Source organism: Rhinopithecus bieti, unplaced genomic scaffold (genome assembly GCF_001698545.2).
Source record: "Rhinopithecus bieti isolate Rb0 unplaced genomic scaffold, ASM169854v2 scaffold_56806, whole genome shotgun sequence".
Taxonomy (NCBI): Eukaryota; Metazoa; Chordata; class Mammalia; order Primates; family Cercopithecidae; genus Rhinopithecus; species Rhinopithecus bieti.
This window is the reverse complement of record NW_016823424.1, coordinates 2,071,319-2,087,611: the sequence shown is the minus strand read 5'-3', so window position 1 is coordinate 2,087,611 and position 16,293 is coordinate 2,071,319. Positions and strand designations below refer to the sequence as shown.

Sequence of the window (16,293 nt, the reverse complement as noted above, 5' to 3'; positions counted from 1 at the left end):
AAAAGGACATGTTTGCTTCCCCTTCTGCCATGATTATAAGTTTCCTGAGGTCTCCCCAGCCCTGCAGAACTGTGAGTTAATTAAACCTCTTTCCTTTATAAATTACCCAGTCTTGGGTATGTTCTTTTTTTTTTTTTTGAGACGGAGTCTCGCTCTGCCCCCAGACTGGAGTGCAGTGGCCGGATCTCAGCTCACTGCAAGCTCTGCCTCCCGGGTTTATGCCATTCTCCTGCCTCAGCCTCCTGAGTAGCTGGGACTACAGGCGCCCGCCACCGCGCCCGGCTAGTTTTTTGTATTTTTTAGTAGAGATGGGGTTTCACCATGTTAGCCAGGATGATCTCGATCTCCCGACCTCGTGATCCGCCCGTCTCGGCCTCCCAAAGTGCTGGGATTACAGGCTTGAGCCACCGCGCCCAGCCTTGGGTATGTTCTTATAGCAGTGTGAGAATGGACTAATACACTCTAGTACAAGGGATTCAGGTGAAAGAGCTTCCAAAGGATGGGTAGCATAGGGTTAGGAGGAGAAAGATAACGAAAGAACCCAGTTTGAGAGGAAGGACCACTAATATGCTTGCTTCCATTCCATACAACCTTTCCATTGCTACAAAGATTCCCTAGAGACCACTGCCAAGCTCCTCCCATCTCTGCCAAACTCTTCACCCTTCCCTTTCCAGAAGCCTAATCTATACATTCCTTATCCACCAAACCCTGTCATTGCATCCCTGATACTTGCTTGCCTTGATTTATTTATTACTTTTTTTTAGAGACTGGGTCTCACTCTGTTGCCTAGGCTGGAGTGCAGTGGTGTAGTCAAGGTTCACTGCAGTCTCAAACTCCTGGGCTCAAGCAATCCTTCCACCTCAGCCTTCCATGTAGCTGGCACCACAGGCACATGCCACTGTGCCCAGCTAACTTTTCTATTTTTTGTAGAGATGGGGTCTTGCTACATTGTCCAGGCTGGTCTTGAACTCCTGGTCTCAAGCAATCCTCCTGCCACGGCCTCCCAAAGTTCTGGGATTATAGGCATGAGCTACTGTGCTTGGCCTATTTCATTTTATTTGTATCTCTTTTAGAGACAAGGTCTCACTCTGTCATCCATGCTGGAGTGCAATGGTGCAATCACAGCTCACTGCAGCCTTGACTTCCTGGGCTCAAGTGATCTTCCCACCTCAGACTCCCAAGTAGCTGGGACCACAGGCATATACCACCATGCCTGCTAATTTTTCATTTTTATAGAGATGGGATTTTGTTATGTTGCCCGGGCTGGTCTGGCCTTGCTTTATAAGTGCTGCCAAGTATCTGTCTTCCCTGGGAAGATGTGAGCTCCCTGAAGAAATGAACTCAACAGGGCTCACACTCAGCCCTTCCACTGCCTTCCACAGCCCTAGTCCTCTTTTCAGCAACACCCCTAACCTACAGGCAGGAGGGAGGCTAGGGGAGGACAAGGACAGGAAGCAGCTCTACTGGAGTGGCCCTAGCACTTACACTGGAAAGTGTGGAGTCAGTTTCTGCCCTCACTATTGGGAGTTTGAGCACAGGAGGTCAACCTGGGAGAGCCCCAGATACCACATGCCTCCTGCAAGGAGGACTCAGCTTCTGGAGAGTCTCAGCCTAATGGTGCCTCAGTCCCACAGCCCTTCCTAGTTCCGGCCCCATCATTTCCTACTCTCAAGTGAGTGTAAGAACTTCCTCTTCAGACTCTGAGTCCTCTGCCTCTCTTCCTGCCGATTATCCTCCTCCAAAGCTGACATCCTTCTGAAACGGGGTCACAATGCAGATGAAACACTTTCAACGACTCCTTGTTACTTTCTAAATAAATGCTTTTAGCATGACATGAATGTCAATTCAACTTTTTTTTTTTTTGAGACAGGGTCGTGCTCTGTCTCAGCCTCCCAAGTAGCTGGGACTAAAGGCACATGCCACCATGCTCGGCTAATTTTTGTAATTTTTTTTTTTGAGACGGAGTCTCGCTCTGTCGCCCAGGCTGGAGTGCAGTGGCCGGATCTCAGCTCACTGCAAGCTCCGCCTCCCGGGTTTACGCCATTCTCCTGCCTCAGCCTCCCGAGTAGCTGGGACTACAGGCGCCCGCCACCTCACCCGGCTAGTTTTTTGTATTTTTTAGTAGAGACGGGGTTTCACTGTGTTAGCCAGGATGGTCTCGATCTCCTGACCTCGTGATCTGCCCGCCTCGGCCTCCCAAAGTGCAGGGATTACAGGCTTGAGCCACCGCGCCCAGCCTTTTTGTAATTTTTATAGAGACAAGGTCTTGACATGTTGCCCAGGCTGTCTCGAACTCCTGGGCTCAAGTGATCCACCCGCCTCGGCCTCCCAAAGTGCTGGGATTACAGGGGTGAGCCACTGTCCCTGGCCAATTTAACATCTTTTAAGTCTCATTTCCTATAACAAACGTAAGCTTCAGCCACACCAGATCTCTTTAACAAACACATTCATGTCTCTAAGACTGTGCTTATGCCACTCTCTTGCGGGAATGCCCTTCATCCACTCTTCTCTCCTAGACACTCATCCTTTAAGGCCCAGCTCCAATCTGGCCTCCACTCAGACCAGCCCTAGCCACACCAGGCAGAAATGGCACCTCCTGGCTACATACTCCATGGTGCATTGCTCCTGTACCATGAATAAAATGGAACGCATGCTTGTGACACTCTTACTTGGTGCCAGCCATTCTGTGGCACATGAATCTCATTTATGACCTATCTCAGATCCCTCCCCCACCGTGTAAGGGACTCAACCGCTCTTTTTTTTTTTTTTGAGACGGAGTCTCGCTCTCGGTTCACTGCAACCTCTGCCTCCTCCTGGGTTCAAGCGATTCTCCTGCCTCAGCCTCCCGAGTAGTTGGGATTACAGGCTTGCACTGCCACACCTGGCTAATTTTTGTATTTTTAGTAGACACGGGGTTTCACCATGTTGGCCAGGCTGTCTCGAACTCCTGACCTTAAGCAATCTGCCCACCTCGGCCTCCCAGAGTGCTAGGATTACAGACGTGGACCACTACGCCCAGCCCTTTTTTTGTTTTGTTTTTTTGAGATGGAGTCTCACTCTGTCGCTCAGGTAGGAAAGCAGTAGTGCCATCTTGGCTCACTGCAGCCTACACCTCCTGGGTTCAGGTGATTCTCATGCCTCAGCCTCCCAAGTAGCTGGGACTACAGGTGCACACCACCACACCCAGCTAATTATTTTTTGTATTTTGGGGTTTCACCATGTTGGCCAGGCTGGTCTCAAACTCCTGACCTCAAGTGATCTGCCCGCTTCAGCCTCCCAAAGTGCTGAAATTACAGGTTTGAGCCACCATGCCCGGTCTGCCCCCATTTTTTGAAGAGGAAACAGGTTCAGGGAGATCAAATGCTTGTCCAAGGTCACAGAACTAAGAAGGGTCAGAGCTGGGATTTGAATTCCTGGGTGTTGGACTCTGCAGTCCATGCCTTTTCACACCTGTTACAGGTGCATCACTGCCACAGCACTGTGGCTAGTGTTGTAAGAGGCTTCTGGCTGGGCACGGTGGCTCACGCCTATAATCTCAGCACTTTGGGAGGCTGAGGCAGGCAGATCACCTGAGTTCGGGAGTTCAAGACCAACCTGACCAACATGGAGAAACCCCATCTCTATTAAAAATACAAAATTAGGCTGGGCGCGGTGGCTCAAGCCTGTAATCCCAGCACTTTGGGAGGCCGAGACGGGCGGATCACGAGGTCAGGAGATCTAGACCATCCTGGCTAATACGGTGAAACCCCGTCTCTACTAAAAAATACAAAAAACTAGCCGGGCGACGAGGCGGGCGCCTGTAGTCCCAGCTACTCGGGAGGCTGAGACAGGAGAATGGCGTGAACCTGGGAGGCGGAGCTTGCAGTGAGCTGAGATCCGGCCACTGCACTCCAGCCTGGGCGCATGCCTGTAATCCCAGCTACTCAGGAGGCTGAGGCAGGAGAATCGCTTGAACCTGGGAGGCGGAGGTTGTGGTGAGCCGAGATCGCACCACTGCACTGCAGCCTGGGCAACAAGAGCGAAACTCCATCTCAAAAAAAAAAAAAAAAAAAGAGGCTTCTGACCTATAGGGGCTTTTAGTATTTCAGGGCAAGGTCTGTCTCCTTTGTCATGGCATCCCCTCTGCCTGGGTCAGAGCCAGGCACACAGTACTCAGTAGATGTTTGTGGAATTGAAGACTGGAAGTTTCGTGAGCAACCCCACTTATCTATCAACAGCTATGGCAAAAAGGGCTGGTTGGGGAGTCTTCAAGAGCAGAAGAGTGGCCCAGCAGGTAGGAAACAGAGGCGAAGCCCTGTCCCTACCCTCTGCCCTGGCTCTCCCAGCATTTCTGAGTTAGGGTTGGCCTTGGCAGTGTTCAGGGAGGGAGTCTTGAAGCCAGAGCTGAAAAGCTCTTGGAGCTCTTTTGCTGAGGTGTGAAGGAAGCATGGTCTACCTGCCCCTACCTGACTTCTTCCTGCTTCTGGCCTTTAAGATGAGCTGTAACGCCAGGCAACAGGCTCTGAGGTGGTGCCTGCTCCCTTGAAGGGACCTGCCCTCCTCCTTTGAGTGCCCAGGGGAGACCCCGGCCCCCTCCTCTGGGCCCCTCCAGCCTCACCCTCAGTGCTGGCATCATCCACCAATATGATCTCTTTGAGCAAGATGGCAGGGGTGGTGTGTAGGACGCTGTACACTGTTCGCAGCAGCGTGGACCAGGCCTCATTGTGGAACACAATGATGACGCTGGTGGTGGCCAGTGGGGGGCAGCGCCGGAACTTCTGGTCTACACACCTGGAAGTATGAAAGTATGGACAAAGTTCTCCTGGTCCCTGGGAGTGCCAGGTGTGGGGAGCGCCCCGTCCAGAGATTCCCCCAAACCATCCTCCACTCCTCTAAACCTACATTCTCTGTAGCAGGTGGAAACAGCTGCTCCCTGTTCCTGTCTCCCCCGCTATCTGCCACCCACCCTGAGCCTCTGCACAGGTTCTAGCCAAACCACTCCAAAATCCATCCCCACAGAGCTGGCTCAGTGCCCCAGCTGTGATGCTGAGGCTCCTCCACCCTCTTCCCTCATCGGCTGTCTGCTCTCAGGCTAGGAGTTTCCAGGGATGGCTCTCTTCCTCCATAATACGTGAACTGCATAAAATGTAATCCAATGCAGAGGTCCCAGAGGGGTAGGTAATAAAGGCCAAATTTGACATCTGAGAAAAGTGACTATGATTTCCATACTCAATGAGAAGAAAGGCCTCTTCCCTTTACAGCGTACAGTTCCTCTCTAATCCATTTTCTCATTAACTCCCTGTGATCTGACACCACTATCACAAACAGTCAATTTCCTGAGACCTTTCTTCCATCCTTATCCTCTCCAGCCACTCTGTGGCACTTGGCCACGCTGCTACCTTCTTGACACTCCATCTCAGGGTGGGGGTGGGAAGGTGTGAATCCTGGATCTCAAGGAATCATGTGACCTCACACCCTTTCCTTGACCTCCTCTGCTGGTCAGAGGATTTCTTGGGGACCCTCCAGAGAGATTCCCCAGCTTCCTCCACTGGCTGCTGTCACACCCAGTGCTCTTCTCTCTCTCTTTTTTGAGTCAGAGTCTTGTTCTGTCGCCCAGGCTGGAGTGCAGTGGTATGATCTTAGCTCCCTGCAACCTCCACCTCCCAGGTTCAAGCAATTCTCGTCCTTTAGCCTCCCAAGTAGCTGGGATTACAGGCACCCACTACCATGCCGGGCTAACTTTTTTGTATTTTTAGTAGAGACAGGCTTTCACCATGTTGGCCAGGCTGGTCTTGAACTCCTGGCCTCAAGTGATCCGCCTGCCTTCGCCTTCCATAGTGCTGGGATTATAGGCATGAGCCACTGCATCTGGCCCCAGTGCCCTTCTCTGCTGAGGAATTCCTGATAGCTTCAAGTGGCTCCTTGTTCTAGGACTATAATACTTGGCTCAAGTCTCAAGAACCTCAGGTTCACAGCCCTAAAGACTCATGAATCTGGGGATGAGGGCTGCCATTTGAGAGAAGGCCAAATAGGGTATAACACTTGAGCTGGAAAAGACAAAGGCTAAGTGGGGAAGACACACTGTCTTTAACTTGAGGATCATGGGAATGCAGCCATGGGGGCGTTAGAGGGAGGGGGCTGCTACTCAAAGATCTACGTGATATCTCATTGTGCAAGATTGAGGCTATAAACAACTTAAAGGTTGGAATCAATTCGCGGCCTTGCGGACCTTCACTGGAGGAAACCAGGTGTCAGGATATTCCTGACCACCAGGGCTGCTGTTAAGAAATGCCCCTTGGCCGGGCGCGGTGGCTCAAGCCTGTAATCCCAGCACTTTGGGAGGCTGAGACGGGCGGATCACGAGGTCAGGAGATCGAGACCATCCTGGCTAACGCGGTGAAACCCCGTCTCTACTAAAAAATACAAAAAACTAACCGGGAGAGGTGGCAGGCGCCTGTAGTCCCAGCTACTCAGGAGGCTGAGGCAGGAGAATGGCATAAACCCGGGAGGCAGAGCTTGCAGTGAGCTGAGATCCGGCCACTGCACTCCAGCCTGGGCAACAGAGCGAGACTCCGTCTCAAAAAAAAAAAAAAAAAAAAAAAAAAGAAATGCCCCTGCTCCAAACAGCTCAGCATTCGAGTCCCACAATCTCTGGGGCAGGCCTCAGTAGAGGAGAAAGCTACTGAAGCCACTGCTTGGTATCAGGTCTTCCCAGTCACCCCAGGTCAGGTCCTAGTGCCAGGCTGAGTTCCTTCTTCTTCATTATCTCACTTTCATAATTGCATTTCACTCTCACAGGTCTCCTTGGACCTCTGGCCTGACCATAATACCCTTGAACCACAACCCCTGGGATCAGCATAGTTGTTCTGGGAAAGAAGTGAGGCACAGAGGAGATCCTTGCTCATATTATAAAATTCCCTTCGACTCTTTCTCTGGCCCTTGACCTGTGGCCCTGGCCATACCAGTCACATCTTTAGCAAAGCCCTGGTCTCCCCACAAGGACTCTGGGCGCTACTTACTCAGGTGGTCGGGTGTCTGGCCCTAGGGACCTCTGCAGGGAGATCCGGTCGCTGGCAAAGGCATTGAAGCAGTGCTTCTTATAGCCTTCTTCCTTTTCCTGGGTCTCTAGGGGGGTCCACTTGCTCTTCTGAAATGCTTTTCCATCTGCCCCAGGGGCATTGGGATCCTGTGGTGGCCGTTCCCAGAAGGGCTTTAGTTCAGCTGGGGTGTAGAACCCAGGGAGGCAGGACTGGTTGATGAAGAACAGAGCCGGCTGGGCTTCTGGAGCCCTGATTTGGAGCTTGGGCATTGAATCTCTAAGGTTGTTCATGGCCTCCAGCATGAGGTCCAGGACGTGATCCTTCCGGCTCACCAGGGACTTCAGCCACGGCTTCTCTGTGGCCTCCGCCCTGTTGCTCACGTCCCTATGCAGGAGGAAGAGGAAGAACACAAAGGCGCAACCCACTATGGCCAGGCGCAGGGGCGTGTGGTGTCTGCGGAGGAGCCTCATCCTCCAGAACCAAGAGGGACCCCAGCTGCGTCAGCTCCGAGTCCTGAGCCCAACCCTGGAAATAGCTTGATACGTTGTGGTAGCCACAAGCTGGGGCCTCAGCCTGAGAAAGGAGGGGACGAGAGAGAGAAGTGAGTCAAGACAGAGTAAGGAGGGAGTCAGGCATTTGGGGTTCGAGGCCAGGCTCTGTTGCTGAGTGGTGGCATCACCTTACTGGCCACAACTTTCCCGTGTCTGCATTTCCTTCATCCCTAAAATGAGAAGACTGGAGGCAGTGTTTCTTTCCTGCCCTAAGATCCTAACATGCATGGATCTAGAGTCACTGGAACACTGAAACGCTACATGAGATTTAATTGTTAAACTCATGAGATGTAATCATTATAACCGCTTTGGGAAACAACTTGGTACTATCAAGAAAAATTTAAAATGAACACAGCCTGGGCCAGCAATTCCACTCCTTGTTTCATATCCCAGACAAACTCTGGTACATGCAAACCAAGAGGTATGTACAAGAACATTTAAGCCAACACTGACTAAAATGGCAACAGACTGGTAAAACCTTTAAGTCCACCAGCAGAATGAATAAATAAAGTGCAAAATACCCATACCATGCAGTGCTCTACAGTGATGACCAAGAATGAACCACTTCTCCATGCAACAATGTGGATGTGTTGTTGGGTGAAAAAAGCAAGCGACAAAATGATACATACAGTATGATTCCACTTATAGAAAATGTAAAAACATGCTAAAATTAAACAATATCTTGTTCATGAATACAAATATGTGATAAAGCTATAAAGAAAGCTAAAGAAGACCAGCCTGGCCAACATGATGAAACCCCGTCTCTACTAAAAATGCAAAAATTAGCCGGGGTGTGGTAACGCATGCCTGTAATCCCAGCTACTAGGGAGGCTGAGGCAGGAGAATCACTTGAACCCAGGAGGCAGAAGTTGCAGTAGACTGGGATCACGCCACTGCACTCTAGCTTGGGCAACAGAGCAAGACTCCGTTCCCCCCTGAAAAAAAGAAAGTGAAAGAAATGATATAACCAATTTCTGAAGATGAAGAAAAAGGTACAGGATTAGAGATGGGTAACAGGTGACTTCAAAGTGTTTTTTTCTGGAAGTGTATGGTGGCTGCTGGTGGATTGTAATTCTTTATACCCTATACATATTTTATAAATATTTATTGGCCGAGCATGGTATAATCCCATTTCACTTTGGGAGGCTGAGGTGGGAGGATCGCTTGGGCCTAGGAGTTCAAGACCAGTCTGCTCAACGTATTGAGAGCCCATTTCAACTAAAAATTTTAAAAATGAGCGAGGTGTAGTGGTGCACACTGTAGTCCTAGCTGCTTGGGAGGCTGAAGCAGGAGGACTGCTGGAGCCCAGCAGGTTAAGGCTGCAATGAGCTATAATCGCACCACTGCTCTTCAGCATGGGTGACAGAGAGATTCTGTCTCTAAGAAAATAAATAAAAGTTATCTGTATCTACTCATATTTAATAAAAAAGAATTTAACAGAAACCTAAGATTTCACGACAACACATTCCGGGCAGGGCTGGGCATGGGCGTTCACCAGCCTCCACCCCCAGGCATGTGGATCTACGCCCTAGAGGATGAATGCTTGCAGAACTTTCTGTGCAGAGTTCTAGACACATAAGCTCACTGGTTAAGCACTGGACGTTGGTGGCAAGGGACCTGGGCACAAATTCCAGTTCTTCCTCTTCTAGTAGTAGCGCCTACCGCCTAGGGTTGTTATAAGGATTATGTTCCTTCCCCGCAGAACTCATGGACAAAGCTTTGCAGTCTCTGCACATGGTAAGTTCCCACAAAGTGTTAGTTTTGATCATTAGCAGCTGTGTGACCCTTGGGTGATTCACTTAATCCCTCTAAACCTCAGTTTCCTCATCTATAAAGTGGGGGCAACTAATACCTAACTCATAGGGTTGTGGGAGGATTAAATCAGATAATGTAGGTAAAATGCTTGGCAGAGCACCTGTCATACTAAGCCCTCAATAAATGGTATCATTTATTTCTATTATTATAATAAATCCCTGCTTCGCTTCCCAGCAGTTACTGGCCCTTGGCCAAAGCCACGTTCATTACTCCCTGCATGTTTTGCTTAAAAATAACTCTGGTTGAACTATTTAATGCCTATTGTTTAAGTGCACAAGCTCCCGCCTGTGGAGAGGCCTGGTGTCTGAGACCTTGGGAGTATTTGGCCATCAGGATCTCAGGTGGAGAGCTGGATTCACTCTGGACTGAGGTAGAAATGTGGCTTCTTTTATAACATCAGATTCAGCAGCACTGTCAAAAATCAAACAAAAGAAATCTCTTGGAGCATCTATTTTATATTAACTAATGTCTAGGAGATAGGAGAGATTTGTTTATTCCACCAGTATTTACTGAATAACTGCCTCTATAGGTACTCTGCAAGAGGCAGGGGACACAGAGAAGTGCAAGGCCAGCCCTCAAGGATCCTATAGTCAATTGGGGGCATCAGATTTTAAACAGAGATTACCCTGCGAGAAGCAGAATGAAAGAGGTACCCTTGAGTGCTGAAGGAGACGGCATGCAGGAAACACAGCAAATGGGGGAGGGCAACATCTGTGAACAAATCTCACGGGGGCAGAAACTTGGGCCGAGCACTAACCGGCGAGTAGGAGTCAGCGAGGCGAGGTGAGCACATTTCAGGCAGAAGGCACAGTACCTGCAAAGATCTAGAGGTGGGAGACAGCAGAGCCAGTCACAGAACTGTAAGCAGTCTGGTATGGCAGGAGTAGCGGAAATCAGGCCTGCAGAGGTGGCTGAAACCAAGTCCTAAGGGCCTTGTTCATCATGCTGAGGAGCATTTGCCCTTGACCCAAGGCATGGGGAGTAATAAAGCGTTAAGCTGGGAGCCCAGCATTACAGGAAGAGCAATATGACAGCGGTGGAGGGTATCTTGGAAAGGGACCTGCTTGGCAGCTGGATGACCCATTTGGAGTCTGACCCAGGAGAGTTAGTAGCAGTGTGGATGGAAGAGGGAGGGTGTGGTGCTAGGAAGACCCCCTTGGGTGATGGGGTTGGACAGTTTACCCCATCTGGTACACAGAGGGACACAAAGGCTCAATTCCTTTTCCCAAGGGATTTGAAAATCTTGTTGGAGAACGCGAACTGGCAGCACTGACCAGGCGAAGGAAGCACCTGTCTGGGGGGATTCAGGAGCAGGAAAAGGACCTTTCACTGAATACTCTTTTGTACTTTGAACCCTGACTATATTTCTCATTCAAAAATGAATAAAATTAAAGCAGACTAGCACAGATAGTAAGTGCTAAGCTGAGAGAGGTGGAGTTCCCTGTGGGCTCGAAGAAGGCTTTGGGGAGGAAATGGGGATTCAGTGCAGCAGGAGTTTCTTGTCACAGAGGTTGAGCTATGCTGGGGCTAGCACAGGGGATTCACTTGAGCTAGACGCCTCATCCGTTCTGGAACTGCCCTGGCTAAGCCCACACAGAGGCCTACAGAATGGGGGAGTGTTGGCCATGACAGCTTTGAACCGTCCCTGCAGGCTGCATCTTTTCCTGCTACTTTCCATCTACCTTCCCACTCCAGCAAGAAAGAGGGAGCACAGTTAGAAACAAAGGCGTGGTAACATTGTAGTTACTAGCTGTTGCCAGCGCTCAAGATTCACCCCCTCCAGGAAGGCCTCCTAACTGACTCACTCAGAATCACCCAGGTTACTCCAGCTTCTTTATCCTGGCACTGCCTCGTGGTCCCTCGCAGCAGGGTCTGTCTTTGCTTCTTTTATTTTCCCTGGAGAAAGAAATCTAGGGTTAAATTGAGCTCTTCCTAGGCATCTAATCTCTCGATCCCATCTGGCTGCTTGAAGCTCTCTCTCTGAAACCTGCAGTTCCTCAAGGTACTAACCACATCCTGAACTGAAATGAGACACCTGGGATTAGACTTGGTGGTGAGGCACTCGTTCCCTAGTTTGTTTGCTTAGCATGAGGGCAACAGGAAAGAGTCCCTTAGAAGAGACACAGAATCTAGTGCAAGCCACAGGACTTTGGGGTTAAGGATTTTTGCTCCCTGTGTAGGAGACGATTCCCAGAAGTATGGTTAGCAAGGTCCTGGAGGTCGCCCCTCCGCCAGCCTTGGAGAAAGAAGAGCTGCTATTCTTTGCTATTCTTTCAAGTACAGAGCTTCACGAGATCTACCCCGGTGTCTTGTGTATCTCCCTCACCTTTGGGCTCCCACACCTGGCCTCCTGCTTTCCTGGCAAGTGTGCCCGCAGCCCCCATCCACTCACTTCCCTCTCGCTGTGGCTCAGCATTTCTTCCCAAGTCTGTTTCCTCCAGCTACCTTTGGGCCTGCAACTCCTCAGACCATCCTTGGCTTTGATCCCGAGATGATGCCAGAAATCCTCTCTGAAAAGCCTGCCTAGATTGAACAAATGGGATTTGCTTCCCTGGCCCCACCGGCCAGAACACAAACTTACCTTCTCTCATTGGTGTAAGGAACTGAGGCTTTACCCAGCCCAGCTTGTATCAAACTGCTGATTACAATCCACTGTGATATTATAAAATAAATTCAGAGTGTTGCAAATCAGCATTCAAAAAATTCTTTAAAAGACCAGTTAGGACTAGGCACAGTGGCTCACACCTGAAATCCCAGCACTTTGGGTGGCCAAAGTGGGCAGATCACTTTAGTCCAGGAGTTCCAGACCAACCTGGCCAACATGGTGAAACCCCATCTCTACTAAAAATACAAAAATTAGCCAGGCATGGTGGCAGGTGCCTGTAATCCCAACTACTCAGGAGGCTGAGGCAAGAGAATCGCTTGAACCTGGGGGCGGAGGTTGCAATGAGCAGAAATCGCACCACTGTACTCCAGTCAGAACAAGACTCTGTCTCAAATAAATAAATAAATAAAATAAAAGACCAGTTAGCAAAAAGAGACCAGTTAGCCGGGTATGGTGGCACACGCCTATAATCCCAGCTACTTGGGAGGCTGATGCTGGAGGATCGTTTGAGCCCAGGAGGTTGAGGCTATAGTGAGTTATGATCGTGCCACTGCACTCCAACCTGGGCAATAGAGCAAGACCCTGTCTCAAAAAATAGAAATAAAGAAATTTTAAAAACCCAGAATAGAATGAAAAAGAAAATATCAAAGTGCATCACGTATCACATGTAACACAGGCAAGTATTCATTTTTTCTTTTGCTTTCTTTGTTTTTTTTTTGGAGACAGGGTCTCACTCTGTTCCTCAGGCTGGAGTGCAGTGGCGCAATCTCAGCTCACTGCAGCCTCGACCTCCTGGGCTCAAAGGATCCTCCTACCTCAGCCTCTGGAGTAGCTGGGACCATAGGTGCGTGTCACCATGACTGGCTAATTTTTATGTTTTTTGTAGAGATGGGGTCCCACTATGCTGCCCAGGTTGGTCTTCAACTCCTAGGCAGAAGCAATCTTCCTGCCTCGACCTCCCAAAGTACTGGGATTACAGGTATGAGCCATCACGTCCAGCCTGAAAAGAAAACTTTTATTTTAATGTTTGTTTCAGTCTATTAAAGATACACACTGCCTGATACAAAATTTAAATGATAAATTTGCTATTTAAAATTCATACATCTAAAGACAAAGAAAGTTTAAATGGTTCAGTTTTCAAATGATAGTTTTTTATGGTTTGTAGAATTTACGCTTGTAATATGGTTAAATTATAAAACTGCCCTAAGATTTTTGGGATGCTCTGTCACATATACACAAGTACCAGGTCTTGCTGTAAAGTGTATTTCTCACTTTGGTCCAGTCATAGAAGTTTGAAAGCCAGCGACACAGTCCAAACCTTGCAGTTTATATTCTAGCCCCGCTCCAAAAAGCCTTCTCAGATCTTCCAGCAGAATTCATCTCTTCCCTGCTTTGCCCCTTAGCACCCAATTTTTATTTGTACTCCAGTCTCATCACAGCCCACCATGTGTTTATGGACTCCGGGACCAGAGAGGCCATGCTGTTTTCAACTTTTTATCACCTGCAAAGTCTAGCACAAGTTTTACACATAGCAGGTGTTCCATAAACTGTTCTTTTTTTTTTTTGGAGACAGTGTCTCACTCTGTCACCCAGGCTGAAGTGTAGTGGCATGAACACAGCTTTCTGCAGCCTCAACCTCCCAGGCTCAAGCAATCCTCCTATCTCAGCCTCCTGAGTAGCTGGGACTACAGAGGTCCGTGCCATCAGGCCTGGCTAGTTCCACAAACTCTTGTTAAATGAGATGAGGCTGGATGGGTTAAATGTGGAGCACTGGTTTCACTAAATGATGTTCTGAATGCACTTACTGCAAGAAGTACTTGAGTTACAGGATATTCTGCCATTACACATTTGGTTGCTGTTTTGACTAGGTCTGTCTGTGAGTCGAACACCCTCATTTTATCATCAGCGAGGCCAGAGTGGTTGGGTGACTTCTCTACCAACACACGGCTAGTGGCTCCCAGGAGTAGAACCCGATCTCCCAACTCCTAGACCACTACTCTGTTTACCACACTCGTACCCTTGGAGGTTGAGTAGGGAATTTGGGGACCAGGCCTGTCCTCTCTGAGCCTCACCGACTCTACCCTTTGATCCCCTTGCTGGCATTTGCCCTCCTCCCACTCAAATGCTTTAAAGATACGGAAACTGGAAGTCCCAGGCAAAGTCTTAGCTTTTGTGAATGTCAGAGTCAGCCATCCAGAACACACCCTAGCTAGCCAGGTGGCCTCTTTGTAACAATGTTTCTTTCTCTTTATCAGCTGAGCTGGTCACCTCCTTAGACGTGGCAGCAGGAAGCAAGCAGTCCTCACCACAGGGATATTTGCTCAAGTTACTCAGAGGAGGGCTCAATCACAAGTTTCTTTGGAAAGTGATGACTGTCACCTTCTTACCAGGGGCACACGTGTGTGGAGCTAGACATCATATTGGGGAGGGGGCAGGTCAATTTCACGCTACTGGTGGGGGAAATGGGGCTGAGAGGCTGTTTGGCCAAATGACTGTCCTTTCTTCCTCATAAGCACTTTCTCTCCATCAAACACAGCACTCATCTCAAGTCCTCTCTACTCATGCTGTGAAGAGAAGAGCAAATTATCTCCTCCAAAGCCCTCCTCCCACCCCGACCCTTTGATCACAGAATGTGGGAGGTTTTTACTTTTCCCCATAATTAACACCTTCAAGACACTTCAGCTTTTCCCCAAGACTCGAGTTGCAATACTGTGGTGGCTTATTTTCCCAGGAAGATACACTGGAAATTATTTCTGTAGCTAGTCTATCAAGTTCCCCCCACATCTCAAGGTTCATTTTATGTTTGCATAATTTTTTTTTTTTTTTTTTTTTTTTTTTTTGAGACGGAGTCTCGCTCTGTCGCCCAGGCTGGAGTGCAGTGGCCGGATCTCAGCTCACTGCAAGCTCCGCCTCCCGGATTTACGCCATTCTCCTGCCTCAGCCTCCCGAGTAGCTGGGACTACAGGCGCCCGCCATCTGGCCCGGCTAGTTTTTTGTATTTTTTAGTAGAGACGGGGTTTCACCATGTTAGCCAGGATGGTCTTGATCTCCTGACCTTGTGATCCGCCCGCCTCGGCCTCCCAAACAAAGTGCTGGGACTACAGGCTTGAGCCACCGGCCTTTTTTTTTTCTTTTTTTGAGACAGAGTCTCACTCTGTTGCCCAGGCTGGAGTGCAGTGGCGCGATCTCGGCTCACTGCAAGCTTCCGCCTCCCGGGTTTACGCCATTCTCCTGCCTCAGACTCCGGAGTAGCTGGGACTACAGGCGCCTGCCACCTCGCCCGGCTAGTTTTTTTTTGTATTTTTTAGTAGAGACGGGGTTTCACCGTGTTAGCCAGGATGGTCTCGATCTCCTGACCTCGTGATCTGCCCGCCTCGGCCTCCCAAAGTGCTGGGATTACAGGCTTGAGCCACCGCGCCTGACCGGGTTCAAGCAATTCTCATCCCTCAGCCTCCCCAGTAGTTGGGATTACAGGCACCCGCCACCACTTCAGGCCTAATTTTTGTATGTTTTTTAGTAGAGACAGTGTTTCGCCATGTTGGCCAGGCTAGTCTTGAACCCCTGACCTCAAGTGATCTGTCTGCCTTGGCCTCCCAAACTGCTAGGATTACGGGTGTGAGCCAATGCACCCAGCCTGTTTGCATGATATTTTAAACTTAAATTACCCAAACGTGGATTTTGTATTGAAAAACTCAACCCAACTTTGCTCACCACTGTATACCTAGAGCAGTGCTTGGCATGTGGTAGGCTCTCGGTTAATATTTGTTGACTTATTCCAAGAAAAAGTCACCAAAAATCAAAATAATATGCCATCAAACAGGAGGTTCAACAGTCCACAGGTTTTTCACTGGAGACCCTGTAGGCCCTGCCAGGTGGTACAGGGGCATGCAACGGTTCATCCCTAGGAGTGCAAAAGTGAAGGAAGGAGGGTTCCAGGTGGGGACAAGGTGGGATTCTCTAATCACCTAGGAGCCTTGGTGACAACCAGACTGGGCTTGAGGGGGGCAGTTGGGGGAAAGGACAGAGAAGAGACAGGGAAGTGATGAGAAGGGTGGAAGACAGGAGGGGTATTTCCAAAGGCCTCTTGGGCCAGTCTTCAGATTGGGAAGGGGGGTTAATGGGAGAGACTAGAACTGAATTTTTCCTTCTCTCCTCACCCCCCAGTCTGCTCTTGGCTGCAGAACTTTTACCTGGGGCCACTGGCTACTCAATGTACCATCCCCTGGGCTCAGGGTCTGTGCCCAGCCTCCTATGCTAGCCGGGCTTCCCAATTTCCCCATTGCTGCCAGAAGCATAGAAGTCC

General features: G+C 49.5%; 1 protein-coding gene across 5 annotated transcripts in view; it reads right to left on the bottom strand.

Moving 5' to 3' along the window:
- The window catches only part of GALNT6 (polypeptide N-acetylgalactosaminyltransferase 6), a 40,177-nt gene that overhangs the window by 20,023 nt on the left and 3,861 nt on the right, over positions 1-16,293 (bottom strand). For 4 of the 5 annotated variants that reach the window (XM_017861523.1, XM_017861528.1, XM_017861524.1 and 1 more), the window contains 3 exons: positions 11,191-11,281; positions 6,999-7,592; positions 4,598-4,770 (listed from right to left, as the gene is read on the bottom strand). In XM_017861523.1, the coding sequence (XP_017717012.1) occupies positions 4,598-4,770; positions 6,999-7,489 (664 nt within the window). In that variant the 5' untranslated portion in view covers positions 7,490-7,592; positions 11,191-11,281. The remainder of the gene's footprint in view (positions 1-4,597; positions 4,771-6,998; positions 7,593-11,190; positions 11,282-16,293) is intronic. The other variant, XM_017861527.1, reaches the window with a different exon arrangement.